This window comes from Pelecanus crispus, chromosome 6, assembly GCF_030463565.1.
Source record: "Pelecanus crispus isolate bPelCri1 chromosome 6, bPelCri1.pri, whole genome shotgun sequence".
Classification (NCBI taxonomy): domain Eukaryota; kingdom Metazoa; phylum Chordata; class Aves; order Pelecaniformes; family Pelecanidae; genus Pelecanus; species Pelecanus crispus.
This window is the reverse complement of record NC_134648.1, coordinates 13,637,645-13,652,499: the sequence shown is the minus strand read 5'-3', so window position 1 is coordinate 13,652,499 and position 14,855 is coordinate 13,637,645. Positions and strand designations below refer to the sequence as shown.

The 14,855-nt window shown below is 38.8% G+C and overlaps 1 protein-coding gene across 4 annotated transcripts in view; it reads right to left on the bottom strand.

The window, feature by feature from the left end:
* DENND5A (DENN domain containing 5A) overlaps window positions 1-14,855 on the bottom strand; it is a 69,042-nt gene that overhangs the window by 37,887 nt on the left and 16,300 nt on the right. For 3 of the 4 annotated variants that reach the window (XM_075711794.1, XM_075711795.1, XM_075711796.1), the window contains exons 2-5: window positions 10,649-10,720; window positions 9,939-10,048; window positions 8,590-9,250; window positions 1,017-1,204 (exon numbers count right to left, since the gene is read on the bottom strand). In XM_075711794.1, the coding sequence (XP_075567909.1) occupies window positions 1,017-1,204; window positions 8,590-9,250; window positions 9,939-10,048; window positions 10,649-10,720 (1,031 nt within the window). The remainder of the gene's footprint in view (window positions 1-1,016; window positions 1,205-8,589; window positions 9,251-9,938; window positions 10,049-10,648; window positions 10,721-14,855) is intronic. The other variant, XM_075711797.1, reaches the window with a different exon arrangement.

Genomic DNA, 14,855 nt, shown 5'->3' with positions numbered 1-14,855 from the left:
TCAGCATTTTCTACATACAAGAGCAAATAAACCATCCAGTGGCGCTCGATGAGAGAAGTCATTCAGATGACTGATGGAACTGCCTCACGAGCCAGCCAGGCGCCAGCCACCTGACATACTTCCCACGGGCGGTTACTGGCTCCTGCAGACATTTCCTTTGCTACCTCAGGCAGTGCTCAACCACTCTTGGTCCCCTGATCCTCACAACCAGCTCTTAAACTCTCTCTTGGCACGTCCCTAAAAACAACTCTGTGAAGCAAACAGTGGGATAAAGTAAATAAAAACAACCTCTAAGCTGTTTGAACACAGTCCCAGCCCCATGTATGAGTTGCAGGACCTTTACAGACCATTTGCTTCTCCTTTGTACAGTAGCTGGTGTTAACAGAGCCTCACTACAAAGGAGGACTTCCTGAGCACTATCCCAGTTAGCACCAGTTTGCTCAAGTAGATGCTGACATCTTGCTGCAGACTGAAGTATGCATTCTAGAAGAAAATTTGAAATAGATTTGGTGCAAACACCTGACAGGCTGGGTCCATGTAAGCCAACCCCAACTCAGAAATGCAGAGTGGGGAAACCCAGCCTAACCCCACACAGCCAGGAGCCAGCCCAAGCACAGTGCTGAAGCCAGTCAAGCTTTGCTCACTTGGCACCATGCAGAAGCAGCTGTTCGGCCTTTTGGCCACAGCTGGCAAATTCACACTGCACTTTCTTGCATTTCCTAGCAAGGAAATGCTGCTAAGTTTTGCAGCACAAAAATGTTCTTTCTGTAACCCCACTGCATCAATACCTATAAGATTACAGTTTAATTTTATCAGAGCATACAATTTCCAAAACAGGCATTTATTTACCTGTTTCACCAGATCCTCTCCAGCACCTCCAAAAAATAGCTATCCCAAACCAGAGCCAGCAAGAACTTCACAATGGCTGTTACAGTTAGCACTAGTGTTTTGGCTCATTTCTGGCTTCCCTCATGGTCACGTACAACACTTAATCAATCAAGACGAGCTCTTCTCACCTCTTGAGGAAGTTCCAGCTTAGACCTGTCATCCAGCCCATTAGAGTGCAAACCCATAAGGTAAGGGACAGGAGCATCTAGAAAATGAAGGAGGGATGCTGGAAGGATAGGAACATACACATGCTGCCACTGAAATGGAAACATTAGTGCTGTGATGGTCTCTGCCACAGTCATCAATCTCTGATAATCTGAAAAAGATCAAGAAAACAAAAAAAAATATTTCACAAACAATTTAAAGTAAATGAATCTAAGTTAAAGAAATGAGAGCTTGCTTGAAAACAGAAACCACGAAACCCAGTACTAGCTGAGCAGCATCTTAATGAAAACCCAGACTTGTACACCCAAACACATTTTGCTGAAACAACAGAGAGCTCAATGCAAAGTAGGTCATTCTACAAGTCATATGGAAATGAGCAAATTGAGTCTTAGCATCCATTTAAGTCACCCTCTGCTACCTATACCAGGGTTACCAGGAACACTAGTTTGAGTATGGAAGCAGTATTGTAATCAGCTAAGAAACACATCGGAAATAATTTCTTTTCTCTGTGCTTATGGCTTTCTATGGAAGTCTTGGATGAAACCCAAGGCATCTGGTATCTCTCAGATAAACATTTTTTAAAAGAGTGTTTAAATGTCTACAAAACATGCTGTATAGTAGCCAACCCAACAGTGTGACTGAAATAACTGCTTCGTTTATCCTTTGCTATGTATGACTGAAGTCTCAGTTCAATGTAAAAACAACTCATCTCCTCCTAGGATTTAACAGCACTGCTAAATGCACCTGTGCAACATGCATACCAAAAGATCTTTTTATTCAGCAGCTGGTGGCTAGAGCAGTTAACATTGCAGTATGCTGGGCCAAAACCTTGCCCTCCTCTTTTATACTACAGAATCATCTGTAATGGTTTTTGATATCTATGCACCGTAAAGGAGGAGGCAACACCAGATGAACTCAGAGCATATGGTCTAATACTGAAACATTCAGAATGCTTTCAAGCTGCCAGGCTGGAAAGAGTATAAAACAAGCTCACAAGACTAAGACAATTCCTACCTTCGGTCCAGCTATAATGATACTGCAACAATATCCAATTCCAGCCAGAAAAGGGGTGGGGGGGAAATAGGAGGAAGGGGAAAAAAATCAGTATCCTTCATATGCGTGTAGGGGTGTGGGGTATGCATGTCTTCTCCTAACATGTTTATAAGACTACAGACACTATGAAATTGGAAGAGGCGCTTGAATGCACAGGTTCAGGTGTTGAGGTTTCTGAAGCTGTTGCACACTGTTGCAAAGTGCAAATGAAAACTGCAAAAAGAACATTTGTTCTAAACAAATGTTCTAGAGAAAATTTAAGCTTAACTGTGCACTTTCTAAGGTTATGGTTTTAATTCTATTCTTTAGCCATCCTCCACTCAGACTTCAGATAGCAGAAGACAGAGGGCCAAGAAATTCAGTTCCTGGCATTCATGATTAATTTTGTTTGAAGTCAAAGTTGCAGAGTTTGGGGTCTGCAAAGAGTCCCACAACCCAAGAGGAACTCAGCACAAGGTTTGCTAACATCTGTCATAATTCTGCAATCTAGGCTTTTGATTTTTCTTTCCAGATCAAGCTCTGCTGGTGGAAAAGGTTACTGCACAGAGCTACTTGTTACTGCCTCACAGTATATCTACTGTGACTGAAGGAGCCTTCAGTCAAAACACGTAAGAATAGCTTAAACAGTTTAAAGTTTTTGCCAAAATCTTACTTGGGCTGAAACATGATAGGGAACAATCAATGAACATCACCAGAAGCACACCCCTAATCTGCCTGGACACCAGTTTCTGCCTACACAATTACTTACTGGTTTGCAGCTTTAATCACAGCCTGACCGCAAAGAAGTGATGAATTAATTATAAGCTTTGGGGAGAAGAAGAATCTATTCCATACCCTATTTTCTTCAGCTTTAAAAGGAACTTTAAATGTAGCCATAGATATACAAACATTCCAGCTGGTTTGTATTCAGCCTGTTTATTTGAAAGAACAAGTCTCAGAATAGAAACAGTGTTTTCCCCCTGTCTAATCCTGCTGGCTAATTTAAATACAACTTCTCTCTCTGTCATTACACTAACTTTAGTATTATTAGCCTTTCAAATTAATTACAAAGTAACATCAATAATTCAAAATGTCTATCCACTCAGCAGCTACCTCCTGCAACTGAGTTATCTGCAAATGCAGCGCTCCGATCCTAGATATCCACACAGCTTAAGCCATTCCCAACTATTTGGCCTGCACGGTCACAGCCTGCAAGTAACAATGACTACATTCTGCAGGCTTTATGCACGTCAGAAGCTGTTGGCAAAAGGCAAGGACAAAGGCAAGAAGCCTGCAAACATAAGCCAAAATAACTTAAATGTTTTCTTAAGTTGTATCTATCCTGAGAGGGTATGTAGGTTTTTTTTGTTTAAAAAAAGAAGCAAGCAGCATACTTCTAGTACCAAAGCATTACAAAAGATTTAGAAATAATAGTAACAAAAGAGGGAAGAAGCACTTCAGCAGTGGTCTTGCTCTTGGTTTTGAAACTGGAATATGCTTATTCTGGTGCAAATGACACAGAGTCTTTTGGCCTTGTATTGCACAAGAGCACTGGCAGGGAAAAAATTACATACCACTAGCGCACTATTAGTCTGGGAAGTACTTAACTGATCACTGTGCAAGTAAAAGAAAATCTGCTATTTTTTAACAAGGCCACTTAAGAACACAGGAAAAGGATAATTTCTTTTCTTCTAATCAATTACTGTAGGCAAATACATTATCCCTTAAAGTGCATAGGAGAAGTTATTTACACTAGTATTTATCTATGTCCAGTATATCTAGGCATTTTTGTTGATCCGTAAAAAGCAAGTAAATCCAGGAAACAGAAGTAGTGAGGGGTCTTGGGTCTGGAAAGAGAGGAGCAGGATGGAAAGAAGGTGGCAGCCATGAGAACCATGATTCAACATCTCCGTTCTCACATTGTACCAGAGAGAAGTCTACCACGTGCCTACAGAAATTCTTTGACTTGGCCAACTTTAAAACCATTACATGATCACATTCTAGAATATTTTTTCCTTCTGATCTTCCTACTTCATGGATCACAATGAAATACTGTTGTATTTGTCAAGTAATTTCCATTCCACACGCAACTCCCATATTGCTGCTTTAAGGCAGAGAGTTGCCCCTACAGTGGAGGACCATTACTACAGACGAGTTTAGAAATCTTCAGAAAGTATACGGATAAACCAGGAAGATGGGCTACTTGCCAGGATTAAGCTTCTCTTTAACCTGAAGGGGAGCAGAAGGGGAAAAAAAATTACATACGCAGTGCCTATGGACAGGTAGCATGCAATGCCACTGGAATAAAGCATTGGCTGGAGGGTTCCCTTTAGACATGCCTGTTCACAGCAGAAAGCTTTTTACTTCAAAAAAAACCTGTAACTGCAGTAAGAGAGAACTGTGGTTGGTAGAAGCAGTGGGTCAAAGTACTTTCTCTTCGCATTCACTTCTGTGTCTGACAGGCTGATTACAGATGCCTGCACCAAGCAGCAAGTTTCCTAAATCACTGGAGGCATAAGAACAAAATGTCCTACGTAAGAGATTAGAGTTGGGCAACATGGGACTAATACCACAAAAAACCAAAATTAATACTTTAACTCTTTAAAACTCTAGAGTGAACATAATTTTAAGCAAGTGAAAAAAAGATGGGGAGAAGTGATTCAAAAGCAAAGCAAAGCAGAAAAAAAACCTTTATTTGTACTTAACAATGGCTGCAGACAGCAAATACTCAGAAAATAAAAGCTGTTGAGGATCATAGTCTGTGGCAGTGGTGCATTACATTTCTCCTTTTATTTGTTTTTAGCTGCTTAGAAAGACTCCTCCAAGAAGATTTCACAGCTGTCTTAACTCAGCGCACACTTTTCAGAAGAGCTCTAGGTGCTCTACAGAGATAAGGAATAGGACATTTTCACAGACACAAGAGCAACATAAATTGCAGGAATGCAAACCAGCTCCTGCAGAATAGCCTGGTGAGGGCACTACTGAAGGCCTCCTTCAGCACCACTGTCTCTTTGCCAGCGCTCCTGAGCACTAGGACCAGCTTCAGATTCTTCACTGTCTTAGAGCACCTGCATTCCTCTAACACCTTCCCAAATGGGACACAACTCTCTCAAAGACAATCAAATCAAGGAATTCATTCCCTACATTTGGCTTACACTGATCCAAACCATACAGGCTGTGCCAATATGGTGGGACAAAAGAAGAATTTCCAGAAGCATAAAGTCAGAAACATGTCAAAGGAATCTTAAAGAAAAACACATTCACTGCCAAGTGAAGTTACTCCTATTCCAAGGACTGATTGCAACTTAAGATGCTAAATAATTTGTTTCAAAAAGGATTGCATCTGGCAGCAAAGTCCTCCAAGAGTTTGGGGTTTGGTTTTTTATTTTTTTTAAATGTAAATCTTACAAGTAAACCCCTGATCCTGACACATACTGTTCTAAATTTAAATTTACCCAACAAGTACCGCAATCTCATCTGACCTAGGAGAATGAGAAATGATCCCAACCACATCAACTGTCACAGGTTTGAACACGGAGAGATTTAACAAACCTGAAGGACATTAAAAAAAAAAAAAAAATTATATTCTGAAGGACAGCCTAGACTTCACATTACTGCACATGCAAGAACATGAGCAAGCCCTTACAGGAGTTCAAGCAATTTCTGATTCTGCTTAGAACTGAGTACACCGTCACCTGTACCTACATTCAATATTCCCCATTTTACAAACAGCAAAAAAGGGATGTTAGTCAACCATACAAAAGAAAGAGCAGAATGAATTAGGAGCATATTCCAGTTTAAAAAAACCACAAAACCCAAAACCCAACAAAAAACCCAACAAAACCCCCACAAAAAAACCAGACAAACCAAAACAAAACAAAAGAAGGAAACTGCTAAGTAAAGGTATAGGCAATCAAAGCCTCAGTCAGAAGTTCCATTTTCCTACTGATATCATCCTTTTAAGCGAAGCAAGCAATCGCTTTACTAAAACATTTTTCTAATTCACTGCCATGTAGAAGAAAACAGAGCATTATGGTTAGAAAAGACAAAACCAGAAATTACAGGAAGAAATAGCTGACTTTCTATAATTTCAAAAAATACTTCACACTCCCATTTCAAGTAATATGAAAATGAACTACATGTGTATCAAAAGCATTTTAGAAAAACTTGGCTGTTGGCAACGCAAGAAGTATGCAGTAACTTCTGTTATTAACTCATCCCTGCTCACTGCAGGGGCATTGGGCTAGATGACCTCTCAAGATCCCCTCCAACCCAAAGCATTCTATGATTCTATAACTCACTAGGACCTCTGAAAGTATTCTGAGTAAGTATTAGCAAACTGCGCCAAAGGGTTTAAGAAAAAACATCAGGTAAAAAAAGCGTCAGAGATTAGACCCCTCAAAGTACTTAAGAGAAGCTACATTTGAAAAGACTATGGCTGCTATTACTGAGAAGGCACTGTCACAGGTAGTTCACCAGAACTGAGGGCCAGAAGTCAGCAAAAAACTAAAGTTCTTTTTCTGCTGAAAGATGTTTCAGCCAGAAACTATAGGTGAGAACTTGATAGAGAGACAGACAAGACACTCCATAATGTGCAACACAGCCCAACTCAGCCACAGCTTGGGGTGAGGTGAGGGAACAGTGGACAGAACCGTTATAAAGATCCAGGCCCACAAGCCTTCAGCTGCATGGATCCCTTTGAATTCCATATGTCTGTGCATGCAAACAAGGAATTCAAGTGTTCCAGAGCTATTTTAAGCTTCTTCAATTAGCCACTGATCAGACACTTGGAAAGTGCCCAAGGAAAAAAGCTGAACCTATTAATATGACTGGGAAAGAGAACCCAGAATACCAAAGACTAGCCCAGAAGCGAGCTGAGTCCCAGCCCAGGAGAAAGGAATACTTATAACATGATGGCCTGAAAAGAGATCAGGGAACACTGTTCCGATATGGCAATACATGCATTGCTTTTCTAGCAGTGCTTCCAATCAGCCAGGCACACGCACTTGCGCCACAGGAGGTCTCAAGCACAACTACAGGACAACTGGACTGCATTCTTCTCCAGAGGGAAAAGCTGATGTTTGAATGTTCCACTGGTGGGATACAGATATCCACATAAACAAACCCTCCCTAAATCCCAAACCTATGCACGCCTAATCCATTTCTGGAGAAACCACAAAAGCAGTTTGTCCACTAGGCAAGTAAGTATTTCTAGATTTTCTGTGAATAATACGCAAGCAATTTGTTTCTTAAATCCAAGACAGTAACCACTACCAAGTACAATAAGTTTTTTGACTGTGTTTGAATTGCTGTATAGTTTTTCTCTGGTAGTTAACAGTGTTTATATAATGCAACAACTGTGACATTGCCATCATACACTTTTAATCACCTTGACTATACACACAAAATCCATCTTTGGCTTTAATCTCTGCACACATCTCAACACACAAACATCTGTACTTCATGCTTGGGGAATGCTGCTAATAACTGCAGATTATATTTTATAAATAGTTACCATTTGTGTTCTACATATTTCAGTGACAGCTCAATGGAAGAGAATACCAAAACCAGAGTTCAGTAACACCATGGACTATCCCTGGATTTGTCTTGGGGTCCTCTAGGCTTCTTTACCATTACTATAAAACAGTGTTCAAAATGCAGTCTGTCTACTTGAAACCACACCACTATGGATGGGTGGGTGGGTGGGTCTGGACTGAAGTTAGTCAGCTTGGGACAAAAAAAAAAGTAGAAAAATTATCTTTTGGCATAACTCCACATACCCTGTGTTAGGGTAACAGGATGCAGAGTAAGAAGCCCAGTATTCACACAGAGAATGATTACCACTGCCACATTACTTATTAATAGATAAACAGATGCTATTTCAGCTTAGTTGCTGCCTATCCTCTTCAAAGCAAGCTTTATCTACATGACTTCAGCAATAACTGTTTCAAGGCCTTAACAGAGATTTGGGATTTAAATTCAGTCACATAAAACTTTTTTCAGGTAATTTTATTTCAAAATAACAACTGAAATGTGACTTTGGGTACTCACAGAGAAAATTATATTTGCATCATTAATTCTTCAGAACCATATATAATTAGCTATGTATCATCTCAAAATGCATGGACAGTTTGGCAGAGATAGAAGGGAATTGAGCCAAGCAGCTGGAGAGAACATGGGAGAAGGCATACTACTCTATCCAACAGCACATTTCCAGAGACAACAATAAAGGGGACAGTAAGTCCACGAATACAGGATATTATGTGAAAGCCCAAAATACTAAGTTTAGGAGTCTAAAGACAGAAGCCCATGCAATGCTCTCTTTGCAACTCCAGTTCTTTTCTTTACATTAAAACCTGCACATAGATCAGCCTGACTGCATTAGCATGCTAATGCCACTTTAATGCAGCTATTCTGTTGTTTGTGGTTTTTAGAATTCTAAGAAACAAAAAGACCTTGTGCCAGTACAACTGCAAGATAAGAGAACAAAAACCAAGTACTCACGCTGTGAATAAAGCAGTATCTGAAATTCCAAGAGGGCACAGGTAAAGAGTTGAACCACATTTTCTACTCCAAGCAATTCAAAAACTTCTTTAACTGGAAAATCAAATAATGGCAGTTCACTGGTGCTTGGCCTCTGGCAGATAATTGGTCCATAAACACCTGAAAATTTTAATGACCTTCCTGCTGGAGGAAGAGGAACTTCATAGAGAATATTGTAGATGTAGCTTTCTAAAGGTAGAGGTGGTGGCTGAGGTGAAGTCACTGCTTGGTGAAGTTGTTCTAGTACTTTCTTACAAGCTTTCATGAAAGACATTGGAGTAATCAGACAAATGCACTTTGAGACATAGAGTGTGTCTCTGCTGATGTCATAGGAGTTAAAACGCTGTAGCTTTGAAACAGAAGTGCCATTGCAGTCTCCAGCGCCGCTGCAGCTATCTTTGTCATTTGTGGGCGGAGTATGAAGAATGTCATATTCAGCATTGTGCATATGATACAACGTCTGCATTGCACTGCAGATCTGTTTGCTAGTAACTTCCTCAAAAAAAGTGAGAGAAAATCCAAATGTCCGTGAGCCATCTTCACGAGTAATAATAAAAGAGTGGAACTGAGGTTCTCTGGAATCTGCTTGCGTCTTGAAAGCAAGCCCTTTAGGCATACACAGCTATAAAAAAAGGGGGAGGGGAGATAATATCAATTAAAACACACTTTTCTCTTCCCCTACCTCCAGAAGCATTGGTGAAAATAGGATTTAGAATCCACAGACTGCCATCGCATTTCACTTTAAATTCTATTAAGCGTTACATCTCAGTACAATACAGTAATACGCATCTAAATCAGAAAAACTAACAGAACATATTAAAAGGGCTGTAGGCAGTTTCTGTTGAAACTCATAACGACTTTGTTACCAACCTCAACGGGACTAAAATAACAGAATTCAAACTCAGATAAAGGAAAGTATTTTGGTCACTAAGACCAGACACCTGACAGAGAAAAGTACTATATTTTATCCAAATTAAGAAACCACACTGCATTCCATTAAACAGAAAAATCATGCACAAAGAAGATTCATTAATTGCAGACTAATTTATTTCTCTACCAATTCTCTAGAATGTAACAAAAAAGTTGTAAAAGAACAAGAAAACTCTCCTAGGGACTTGTAAGTTTTAAGTTAATTTCCTTTCCAATTAAATGAAAAGGCCTTTTGAGCCTGCACAATTTAGAGAAATTCATTAGTATTTCCAATCTATAATAGACTTCACACTTTTTTGTCAAAGAAAACACAGATGAATGCCTTCAATTGTTAAGGTAGGTTTTTGTCTTAAAAACAAAAGCCATTAAGTGATACTGACCATTCCCACTGCATCCTGGTCAAAAGGGTTCCATTCAACATTCTCAGGATAGCGAGCAAGAACTTTGGATTTAAATGTGCGTCTTAACGGAGTCTGTTCAAAGTTTTCCCCTACAGGTGAAAGAAAAATACAGAAGTAAGTATTTCATTCTCTTTTTAAGCTGAAACAAGGCCAAAAAGCAGGACATCAGCAGGCAGATGGAAGGATAAGTGAATTAAGCACGCACTCCTTTTAAGAGAAACGGAAAATGCAAGACAGTTAGTTAGCATATAATCAAGACTGCAGATATTAGCAAGGATTAGCATTGTAACATTTCTATGTCATTAAGTATCTGTGCTTTTCCTTAAGCGTGACTATCTTGAGATTGTAGTTAGGACAGAAATGCTCTAAGCTACTCTTCAGATGTTTCAGATTCTTGTTAAAGCATAGCTAAAGCTTCAGTTCCAGTGGAATTTTGTTACTGAAGAAAAGCACAAATAGACAAGATGCAAAGATGATGCAAGTTTAAGACAGACATACAAGTGGCATCACTTAATTTCTTCTTCAAGACTTAGGAAAAAAAGGTATCCACCATCTATAACAAGAAGTTAGCTGTGAAGAGAGAGTCTAGAAGGTTAAAAGATCCAGAACTACATAAATGCCCATGAAGACAGGGTATCAGATGAACAAAAAAAATTGTGCTTTTTTTTTCCCCACGCTTTTTCCTTTACCTTCTGTTGCACTTGAAATGAAACGGCTGGCACCATCTCGGGTTTTAGAGGCCTGTATATACTGGCATAAAGCTATATAACAAATAAAAACAACACTGCATTATAAATTTCATACTGTTGACTCTAATTACATACCTAATACATACCAGTAAAAAACATACAAGTATTCTATACAGAATTAGCATGCATAATAGATAGTCTACTCTCCTAATATGCTTTTTATACATATACCACTTTATACAAATTTCTCATTTCAGGTACATATTTCTTGAAGGAGATGATCAGTATGTAACAGAAGCTCACAGTTCCTGTATACGCAACCAGAATACTGATGCAGCAATAGGAATTCGTTGTTTGTTAAATGGAAGTTTTACATGTTAAACTATAAAATATTCCCAAAGAGCAGATGATGAAACTAATGCCAAGGACAAGGCCATTTCAGGACCTTTAGAACTATATGAATTTAAGTAGCATGCTCCAGCTTTTCACAGATGCTCTCCATACACTAGACTGGCTGATAGAGTCTTGTTCATAAGCTCTCAAATTTCCTCTACAGCAATGATTGTTCATTGTGATAGCACAGAACTTTCTGCAGTAAATCTTCTGAACGTGTCTAGTTGCTTTAAAAAAAAAGCACACAACTGCATATCTTAAAATAAGCTTAGCTATCTTACTAGAATGCAATTAGCTAAATGAGCATGCAGCTGTTGACAGCTGCACTAACAATCAGGCACAATTGCATGAAATCATATGTTTTAAATAAATCAAACTATTTCAGCAACACCTGCAAAAGAGAAAACACACTTCAGCTCCTCACTTGTTTTCTTACATGCAGCAATTACAGGGCAATAGAAATTGCTTTCAGAATTGGTTGGGTTTGTTCTGCACTTTTACAGTAATACTTAAATTTCAACTTCTAAGCTAACTTAGAATATTTATTTCATACAACATTTACCTCCACAAAGTAGCCATACACAGAGATAGTTATAACACTGCCTATAGACAATAAAGAACCTAACAAACACATTACACCAAACAAAACTCAATTTCCATGGAATGCTTACAAAGTCCTTTGACAGTTGAGAAGTCACGTAACTCTGGATTTTGTTTAAACTAAGTCTTAAATATTACCTCAAACAGGGAACTTATCCTGGATCAGGACCTAGGACAGGTCTCACAATCCACAAAATATTCACATCTATTTTACTAATCCTTTGGGTTTTAGCACTCAAATTAAAGGAGGGACTGTTTTTCCTGTTTGTCTGAAAAATCAGCAGCTCAGCTAATTTTCATGCAAAACCACTCAGCTACATTATTTATTACTTTGTTCAATAATACCACTGTCCTGAGAGACAAAAATGCATATTTGGGAAAATCTGAAACATGTATAGAGAGAGGGAGAGATAGGAAAAAAATGGAACACAACTTCACTGAAATATAACCATCCTGGGAAAGAACAGAGTCAATGACAGAAAACATAACAGCATTTCTGCAAGAGCTAAAAACAACCTTAAAAGATAAAAATAAGAATTTAAAGAAACTTCCAAGATCCCAGAAAGAGAAAGAAAAATGGACATAATGACACATCTCTATTTACTGTCACAAACATACACTCAAGTAAAGACAGTCCTCTGTAAAAGAGGTTTTAAAAATGAGTCAGGAGATTTAACACACCTACTGTTTTCTATATTTACATCTGTGCAGATGATGTAATGTCAACTTTTAGATAACTGAGGAAAAACCTCAGACATTTACTAAGCTGTTTTGTTCCTGTTTTTTTTTTTTCTTCCACATACATATAAGGGAGAAAATATCTGAAGGCCAAATTTTGTCCTGAACTTGGAAACCACACACTGCAATCACTGTGTTCACCTATGTGCAAGGTCATGTATATTCTGGAAATAAGAAGAAAATCTGTGACTTGAAGACCTTTTCACCAAGACGATTAATATTGCAAAATACATGATGCTGGTCTTTCCTTCGTATAAAAAAAAAAAAAAAAAAAAAAAAAAGGCAAACCACCACTGACCGGATGCTTATATATTTTAAGAAGCCTTGCCTGATCTACCAAGAGACATTCTCTCCAACGCACACTTAAATTTTTTAGACCTGCAGTCTGCCTATAATTCAATGAAAGTACTGAAATTATTTCTGGAAACCCACCGCGTCCTGCTCCAGACAGAAACATAAGGCAACACTTACATGCCTTCCTGTAATTCATCAAACAATTCAGCTGTTGCACAGACACTGCTCTTGCCAGAGTGCCTCCATATTACACTTCTTTCCTAGAGCTACACTGCTCTGATATCATATTTGTCATGGTGACTCCCATGTGACTGATGTTCATTTTTTCTTTCACAGCAGCACAGTCGTCCATCTCTAGCTACCTCTTTTTGTAAGAGCCTTCATGCTTGTAATACAACAAACCACTGGACCTTCAGATTGGGCAATGCTGACTTCCAAAAATTCTGACAGGGCAGGGAATCTCAAGTGACAGCTCACCAACAACATCTGGAAAGTTCAACCCAGGAACAGAGAGGTGATCTGTGCAACTCCAGGACACTGGCCACCCTGTTTTCTTGCCATTACAACTAATGAGAACCTAAGCACCAGCAAGTCCATTGGCTAGGCTCCCCCTTCACTTCTCCCACTAAGCAGCTAGTGGTTGTCACCAGGTAGCTATCAACAGACAGGGGGCAGGGGTGAAAATCCACAAACAATATATTTGCTTATATGCAGAGTCAAAAAGCAATTAACCCTAAATTTCTAAATTTATGATCGGTTAGAAGCCTCAAACACCCTGCTCGAGCAAAATACCAACCGCAGCACATCTCCAGCAGGCAAAAATAACTCTTGAAACAGATCTGTCTCTGTGTGAATTAGACATCTGATTAATTCAGTACTAATTGAAATAGTTTTCATAAAAAAACAAAGACAAGAGCTGGTTTAACAAATGCAGGAGACAAACCCATCAGCAAAAATGGACAAAGTTTTATTCTAGAACTGAGAAAATGAAGACATAAGAGAAGATAAACTGATAAAAATACGATGTATCCCACAAGTTTCAGAGTGAGTACAAGTTCCCATACTTAACAACTACCAAAGAACTGCTATCATCATCAGATCATGCTTTTCACAAGGTTTCTCTCCTCTAGCAGAAGTGACGGCTAGAAAGTACTTTCCTTATTGATCTGAGTTACAATAAAGAGGCCTTCAAACATGATTTCTCTGTAAATAATTTCTTTCTTTTGTGCAAGTTCGATATAAAAGGATTTTTTTTCTTTTTAAATGGAATATGGCTTTGCCTGCTAAAGACTAAGGAGGCCTTTCAAACACATTTGATGATTCTCACATACACATTATCACTCAGCTGTTTATCACAACATACGAAAACCTCTCAAAAAAGACGACGTAAACCACCCCACTGACAACAAACTTCCAACTAATTTGGATTTAAATTAGAAACAGTAATCAAATAGCTACAACTATAAGATTATTTGTCAGGAACTGTCATACAACATATAAAATCCAGAAACATGCAAAATTCCAGGAAAAAGGGAAAAAAAAAAAAACAGGAATACTTTAGGAAGTTTCAGGCCAACGTGCTTCTCAATATCAAACCTTCAAAACAGTAAGAATCCCACTGTATTTTGTAATGAAAATGATATCATAAAAGCATAGAGAAACAACATTTTACCAGGCACTGTACAAATCCACAAACGACAGTTTAGAATGAGACCTTGTGCTGCACCCAGCAAAGGAATGGCAGTGAAACAGAGAATCTCAGAATTTCTTTGTCATTGGAAAAAACACTATCTGTGGCATCCCACTCAAAATAGGATCAGTGAAACGATTTGGATTAAAAATAAAGAAATAATCAAGAAGAGGTAAACAAAGATTAATGTTTCACTAATCTAGTTTAGCCCATGTCCACACAAACAGCTTAATTAGCTTATACAGATCCCCCAGAACAGGAGGGAAGCAAAGAGTAAACCATAGACACCGAGGTTCTTAAACTAGTGGACTGAAGAAAACATGGGACTATAGCAGAGTTTTAATAACCTCCGTGGGTAGCTGAATAACCCCAAAAGCCGCTGCTCCTCCTGAGGCCCAGCTTGTCACCTGCTGGCTCCTGCCATGCCGGGTAATAGATTTTTTTCAACACCAGCAACCACCATCTGGTTTCAGTAATGCCCCTTCCTTCCTC